This window comes from Myotis brandtii, unplaced genomic scaffold (genome assembly GCF_000412655.1).
Source record: "Myotis brandtii unplaced genomic scaffold, ASM41265v1 scaffold601, whole genome shotgun sequence".
In the NCBI taxonomy this organism is placed as follows: domain Eukaryota; kingdom Metazoa; phylum Chordata; class Mammalia; order Chiroptera; family Vespertilionidae; genus Myotis; species Myotis brandtii.
In genome coordinates this window covers 925759-933337 of record NW_005370276.1, presented here as the reverse complement: position 1 = coordinate 933337, position 7579 = coordinate 925759, and the positions used below count along the sequence as shown (strand labels likewise).

At 58.0% G+C, this 7579-nt stretch overlaps 1 protein-coding gene across 2 annotated transcripts in view; it reads right to left on the bottom strand.

The window, feature by feature from the left end:
• RUVBL2 (RuvB-like AAA ATPase 2) overlaps positions 1-7427 on the bottom strand; it is a 14745-nt gene extending 7318 nt beyond the window's left edge. For both annotated transcript variants that reach the window (XM_005879504.2, XM_014550499.1), the window contains exons 1-5: positions 7119-7427; positions 3863-3917; positions 2948-3003; positions 2508-2649; positions 11-140 (exon numbers count right to left, since the gene is read on the bottom strand). In XM_005879504.2, coding sequence (XP_005879566.1) covers positions 11-140; positions 2508-2649; positions 2948-3003; positions 3863-3917; positions 7119-7130 — 395 coding nt within the window. In that variant the 5' untranslated portion in view covers positions 7131-7427. The remainder of the gene's footprint in view (positions 1-10; positions 141-2507; positions 2650-2947; positions 3004-3862; positions 3918-7118) is intronic.
• Between the last annotated feature and the right edge of the window lie 152 nt (positions 7428-7579).

Here is a 7579-nt window from a genome sequence, read left to right as displayed (position 1 = left end):
GCTCGCTCACTTGATGCGAACGCCGATGGACCGGCGGAAGGCCTGCGTCAGCGCCTCCGTCTTGCTCATCTCCAGGGAGAAGATCTCGCTGCCCGCGATGGCTGTGAACGGGGTGTCGGGGCCCAGGGCCTGCGCCATGCCTGGGGAGAGGGTCGCCTGGGTGGGTGGGGGCGGCCCTGGCACCATGTCCCCCAAAATCCACTCTGTGGCAACACCAGCTCTTGGTGCTGCGGGGCAGGGGCCTCCGCAGGACCCTGGATTGGACCGCACTGCGTGAGGATGAACTCTGACCCTACCATCTTCCCAGCACGGGGCCAGGCCTTCTCCATGGCGTGAGGCCTGGGTTTGGCTGTGCCTCGGAGGACACCAAGCACTGAGCCCCCCTCCCAGCAGCCCTTCCGGGGGCCTTGCCAGCTCCGAGCCACATCTCAGACAGACGACCCGGCTCCCTCCTGACCAGTGTGCCGTGGGAACTCTTCCTCGTCCCCTTTTCAGGTGCGTCACACCCTGCGCCCGGAGACCTGCTCCCTGCTGTCTGTCCGGGACGCTCCAACACCCTGCAAGTCTCGGGAAGCCTCTTCTGACCACCGCCACTATGTCCCCACCCCGCAGGTCAGGAGCCTCCTCTGTCCATGACAGCACACCTCACGCTGCGAGGCACCGTGTCCCCAACCACCTCCCTAAGGTCAGGGCTTGGTCTGCCTCATCTGTGTTCCCAGCGTCCGGGCCAGGGCTCGCACACCCGGCACACCAGGACCCTGGGATGAGTGCTGCTTCATCACATCCTATATAATAAAAGGCTAGCATGCAAATCGACTGAATGGTGGAATGACCGGTCGCTATGATGTGCACTGACCACCAGGGGGCAGACAACACAGGAGCTGCCTCCTGGTGGTTAGTGCGCTCCCACAGGGGGAGTGCCACTCAGCCAGAAGCCGGGCTCACAGCAAGCACAGCGGTGGTGGCGGGAGCTTCTCCCACCTCCGCAGCAGTGCTAAGGCCCCCTTGGGGGATGTCCGCCTGCCGGCTTAGCCTGCTCCCCCAACTAAGCGGGCCTAAGCCAGCAGGTGGACATCCCTCGAGGGGTCCCAGACTGCGAGAGGACGCAGGCCAGGCTGAGGGACCCCCCTCCCCAGTGCATGAATGTCGTGCACTGGGCCTCTAGTGTGTGTGTGTGTGTGTGTGTGTGTGTGTGTATATATATATATATATTTTCTTTTAGAGAAAGAGGAAGGGAAAGAGAAAAGCATCAATGTGAGAGAGTACATCAATCAGCTGCCTCCTGCACGCCCCCTACCAGGGGTCAAGCCTGCAACCCGAGCATGTGCCCTGACCGGGAATCGAATCTGCAACCCTTTGGTGCAGAGGACAACACCCAACGAGCCACACCGGAAGGGCAAGTGCTGCTTCATCTTAACTGAAACCCGGCTGTTCCTTGATTCTCACCGCCTGGCCTCGCAGTCTGAGCACGAAGGTGGGAAGCGAGGGGGAAGATAGGAGGGCCAAGGAAGGCTTCAGCGAGCAAGAGGTTCCTCAGTAGGTTTGGAAGGACGGGTCGTTCAATAAGGATGAGGGGCAGTTATGAGTATAAAGCTCTTAACCTGCCAGTGAATCGCAGAAGGGAGTGCTGGCATCTAACCGATGCCCACCTTCTTCCTTAGCAACAGAACCCCTTTCGTTAAGGTAGCAACGGTCCAAATTAAGATATCTTAACCTGCCAGTGAATCGCAGAAGGGAGTGCTGGCGTCTAACCAATGCCCACCTTCTTCCTTAGCAACAGAACCCCCTTTCGTTAAGGTAGCAACGGTCCAAATTAAGATGGAAAATCTATCCTCAGGTCTCACCCTCCCTGCAGCAGAGTCACCATATGATTAAATTACAGTCAGTATGCCCGGCCCGCGTGGCTCAGTGGTTGAGCATCGACCTATCAACCAGGAGGTCACGGTTCGATTCCCAGTCAGGGCACATGCCCGGGTTGTGGGCTCGATCTCCAGTAGGGGGCGTGCAGGAGGCAGCCGCTCAATGATTCTCTCTCATCATTGATGTTTCATCTCTTGCCCTCTCCCTGCCTCTCTGAAATCAATACAAATAAGTTATAAAAAAAATTCTAGTCAATAAAATATGAGCAAAAGTGTGTGGGACTCCCAAGACAAGTGCTTAGGGGAGCTCCATCTAGTAGAACCTGACTACAATTCCTCTCTTCTCCCTGCTCCAGGAGCATGGGTGGGAAGGCTGGCGCTCCGGCAACCCTCTTGGAGCTCAGAGTGATCCCCACGGGGAAACAAGTGCAGAGAATGTCGAGGCGGGAAGGTAGGCGGCTTCCTGGAACTGCTCACCAGGCCGCAAATGGCCTACATTCATTCTTCTCCCCGAGAGAATGAACCCTGCGCGGTTAAGCCACAGCCGTGTTTGGTTTCTGTTAAATGCGCCTGAATCTGACCCGGACTTCCATGGGAGGGATCACCTGGCAGAGACCGGAAGAGCTCCTGCCCCGAGAGGTGTCTTACCCATGGCGATGGCTGTCTTCCCCGTGCCCGGCTGGCCGGCAATGAGGACGGCCCGGCCCGCGATCTTCCCTTCCCGGATCATCTCCAGCACCACGCCCGCTGCCCGCCGGGCCGCCAGCTGGCCGACCATGCCCTGGGAAGCCTGGGGGTGGGAGGTGAGAGCACGCCAGGTGACGTCCTACGGGGCCACCCCTGCGTTTCTGCCACCTCCTGCCTCGTGATGTGAAAGCGGATGCTGGCTGGGATGTTGGGGAAAAGCCAAGAAAGCCTTCTCCACCCCAATTTTTCTAAGACCAATAAAAGTGTACACGGGGCTGAATTTTATAAACAGGTAGCTAAAGGTCTGGAAGAACATAATGTCTCCATAATCCCGGGGGCCCGGGTACCTCCACCCGAGGCCTCCAGGGAGCAGGCCTGCCACCCGCCCCCATCAGCTCTACCTGCCGCGGCTCCAAGGCATCGTCCAGCCCCAGCCCCCGGATGTGGGAGTGAGCGCCTGTGAGCAGAGAAAGGACCAGAAGGCAGTTACTGGCCAGCTCGTGGCGGTGTGTGGCCGGAGGTGAGGGGCTTCCCCTCGGACCCTGGTTTCCTCCTTGGCCGAATGGCGGGGCCTGACTCCCCCCATCACTGGAAGGAAGGCAGGACATGCTGCTAAATGCTCAGTAAACCAGAGGGCTCCTCTTAGAAGACATCACAGCCGGACCGCCCGTGGCTCACGCGCTGTGTGAGCTGGGACCGGTGACTGGAGTCTCTGAGCCTCAGGTAAAATGGGGTGACAGTCACAATGTGCACCTTGCGGGGCAATTGCAAGTATTCAATGGGATCGAACTCGTGCATTCAATGGCACCTGCTCGGCCACAACCGGTGACTGGAGTCTCTGAGCCTCAGGTAAAATGGGTGACAGTCACAATGTGCACCTCGCGGGGCAACTGCAAGGATTCAATGGGACCGAACTCGTGCATTCAATGGCACCTGCTCGGCCACGTCCGTGCTGGGGACACAGCTGGGAACGAGGCAGGCCCGGTCCCTGCCCGGAGGAGGTGATGCCGAGTGCGGGCCGGGGGTATGGGGCATTCAGCACAGCAAACATAAGCACTCGGCAAACACCCTCTCCTGGGACTTCCAAGCAGGATGCTGGGGCACCCGGGAGCCCACAGGGTAGCGAAGCCTGCAGCCTTGGATTAGGGTCCGGCAGGGTGCTCTGACACCTCTCTGGAACTCAGCGCCCCCACCCCGCCCCGATAGGGGGATGGTACGCAGGCTGCATGCTTCTCGGGGGTCCTGGGCAGGTTGGCTTTTCAGGGGTGCACAGGGCAGGCAGGGTCTAGTCTTGCTCCTGATCCGAGCTCACTCACCAATGCGCTCTATTCTTGTCACATCACGGACCTCTGGGACTTTGGTTGTGGCCGTCTGGGGGCGGAGAAGACACGTCAGAGCCCTCGTCATCCCCGTGTCCACCAACTCCTCCTCTGTCCGTCCTGCCACTCCTCCCCACAGGCCGGCCGACAGCCCACCAGTCCCTCCCACCCTCTCGGCTGTCACCATTAATGCTGCTGGGCGACCCCACTACACCCTGAGTCCCAGGGAGATGAAGACTAGGTCTGTCTCACCCCAGTTCCTTCCCCACGGCCTAGCACACACTTGGTGAAGGAGGAAGTCCTCCCGTCACCTGTAGCTGTAAGGACAGGCAGTAACGTAGAGCTGGTCATGGTCTGGCCTGCAGGTTTCCCAGCCGCCCTTGTGCTGCGAGGCCCCAGCTCTGTCACTACTTTTGCACATGCAGGTCCTCGGGTCCAGCCTGCTCTCCCTGCCCCCCGCCCCTGCCAGGTTAGTTCTAGGGTCCCCGGGTGTCTAGACAGAAGGAAGGGCCTCCCCGGGGAACCCGATCTCCCCAGTAACCTCACTTTCACGAGGGAGCCCAGTAAACCAATGTTCTTGGCTCCAATGGAAGTGTGTCCAATGAAGGGCACAGCCCACACCTCACTGTTTGGGTTTGAATGAATGATGTACTAAGGTGCTGAGCTCATTCAAAAGGCAGGTACTGCCCTGGCCGGTTTGGCTCAGTGGATAGAGCGTTGGCCTGCGGACTGAAGGGTCCCGGGTTTGATTCTGGTCAAGGGCACATGCCCAGGTTGAGGGCTCAATCCCGGGGGCGGGGCGGGGGGGGGGCATGCAGGAAGCAGCTGATCAACAATTCTCTCTCATCATTGATGTTTCTCTCTCTCACTTCCTCCCCCTTTCTCTCTGAAATCAATAAAAATATATTTTAAAAACAAAACAAAAGGCAGGCACTAAGGCCCCCTGTGCCCCTGGCTCTCCAAAGAGTGAAGCCAGCCACCACCCCTTCTCATGCAGGGGAAGAGAGATGAGTGAACACAACCTGGGACAATTTAAGACCCGCGTGAATGTGAACAGCATTATTCATAACCGGAAGGTGAGCACAACCCCAAAGGTCTTCAACTGATGGACAGAGAGATAAAATTTGGTATCGCCCTATAATAGAATATTCTTCAACCATAAAAAGGAACAGGAAGTTCTGATCTGTGATACAACATGGGTGAACCTACAAAATAACACGCTGAGTGAAAGGAGCCAGGCACAAAGGGCCACCTGCTGTATGATTTCATTTATATGAAATGCCCGGAACAGGCGAGTCCACACAGACAGAAAAGCAATTAGTGGTTGCCTAGGGCGGGGGGATGGGAGGATTGAGGGGTGCCGGTTAGGAGGAATGGGGTCTCTTTTTGGGGTGATGAAAATGCTCTAAAATTGATTGACAGAATGCACCCCTCTGCGAATAAACTACCTACTCTACAGGGGTAGACTGTATGGGCTATGAATTATTTCTCAATAAATCTGTTTACAAAAATTCTGGGCGATGGGTCCGTATGTGTCTGTTATATTATTTTCTGACACTTTGGAGTATTTCATAATTTTGGTTTTTTTAAATTCTTTTTTAATTTATTGATTTCAGAGAGGGAGAGACAGATAGAAACATCAATGATGCGAGAGAATCACTGATCAGCTGCCTCCTGCACGCCCCCTACTGGGGATCGAGCCCCCAACCTGGGCATGTGCCCTTGACCGGAATCGAACCCGGGACTCTTCAGCCCTCAGGCTGACGCTCTAACCACTGAGCAAACCCAGCGAGGGCCATAACTTCTAATAAGGAGAGGGAAACGGGAGAAGCCAGCATGCTCGTTCAGCTCCGTGGCCACCTGCCCCAACCCGCCTTCCTCCCCACACATCTCCCTCCCACCAGAATGAGCAGCGATGCAGGCACCCAACCTAGGGACCCTCCTGGCTCTGGGACCAAGAGTCTGGACTCCTGACCTCCACGTGGTCACCAGGCTCCTCCCACTTACTCTCGCCTCAGGAGAGGCTGGAACCCAAGAGCATGGGTCACTGGCCCCAAACCACGATCAGGAGGCTGGAACCTGCCCCCCACACCCTCCTCCACAGCCTACCGGACCTTACCTGAGGCCAAAAAAAAAGACATGGATCCAGGAATCCCAACCCTTCCCAACCCAACGAAGCAGACGCACCTCCTACAGGCCTTCCCTCTCCCCATGAGCCTCTCCCACCGATCCCCCTGCTGCCCATGGAAACGGGGGTCATTTGGAAACTTGGGGGTCATTTGGAAACTCGGCACCCACTGCCCCTCACACTTCCAACCCTTTGTCCACACCCACAGGGACGGGTCTCAGGAGTGTGGCCACCGCCCTTTCCTCTCCCGCTTCCCTATTCACCCCTTCGCGGTGGAAAAAGCTGGACTCGAATTGCACCCCCCAGACACCAGTAACTCTCACCCCCACCCTTCCCCGTTCCTGACTGGAGTCACCATGGGGACCCAGGCACCCGGAAGCCCAGTCCAACCCCCAGCTCAGGCCGCATCCCTTCTCCGCTCACAGGTTTCTTGAGCAAGTCCTTGGTGCCAGCCCCAGTGTACCTGGTCTCTCTCTCATGGAGTTCACATTCCATTCATTCATAAATTCATTCATTCATTCATTCAAGATTCAAGGGATAATTCACTGCGCATCCACACCGGGCATGCCCCTTACGGGGTGCTGGAAATATGTGGGGGCCCGGAGCCCTTCCCCTTCTCCACGGACACCCTCTGAGTTCCCAACACTCTTCTTTTGGCTCAAGATGCACCAAGCGACCGCAGGCTGCGCTTCTCCCCTGCACTCCGCTGCCATCCCCACCACCAACAGCTCAAGGATTCCCGCATGGCTGGGGGCCCAAGACACCAAAACCCCCAACAGACTTTAGGGCAAAGGACTGCAGGACTGGCCACTGGTTGTGCCCAGAGAGCTGGGAGTTGGAGTTGCTATCGGAGCTGATCACCGAGACCCTAAATATCCACTGGAACCCACGGTTCCGGGATCCGGCCTTTTCTTTCCTCCTCCCTCGGACCCAGGGGTCCAGGCCCCCAGCCCCTCCTCCCTCGGACCCAGGGGTCCAGGCCCCCAGCCCCTCCTCCCTCAGACCCAGGGGTCCAGGCCCCCAGCCCCTCCTCCCTCTGACCCAGGAGTCCAGGCCCCCAGCCCCTCCTCCCTCGGACCCAGGAGATCGGGTGCGCGCCTCAGTCCTCCGCATGCCGACACTCACCACGGTTGCCATGATGCTCCCCAACCGCTAAGACCCTAACGGAAACGGAAACGTGCTAAGAACGAGGCGATCGGGCCCCTCTAGGCTGTCAGGTCCTCCACAGATCTCGGTGGTTCCTCCTAAACATGCAAACTCTCCTTGTAGGGCGAGCCGCCACTTTTTAGGCCGAAACTCCTGGGCCAGTTCCCAGCTCCTCCTGGCCCCTCCTCCTTTTACCCAAGCCTCCTTGCCGAGGCCGATTGCAAAATTCTTGCCACTTCTGTGAGCAACCACACGTCCGCCACGCTCCCTTTCCTCCTTATTCCACCCACTTTCCTCCCCCCGCAATCTAGGCCTCAAGCTTCGGATTGACAGCGCTCACGACCAATCATCTCGCGCAGCCACCGCCGAGGGGCGGAGCGAGCCCTGTGCTGTCCGCCAATGAGAGACGTGGGAACCCCGCCCCCGGGCGCTGACCAATG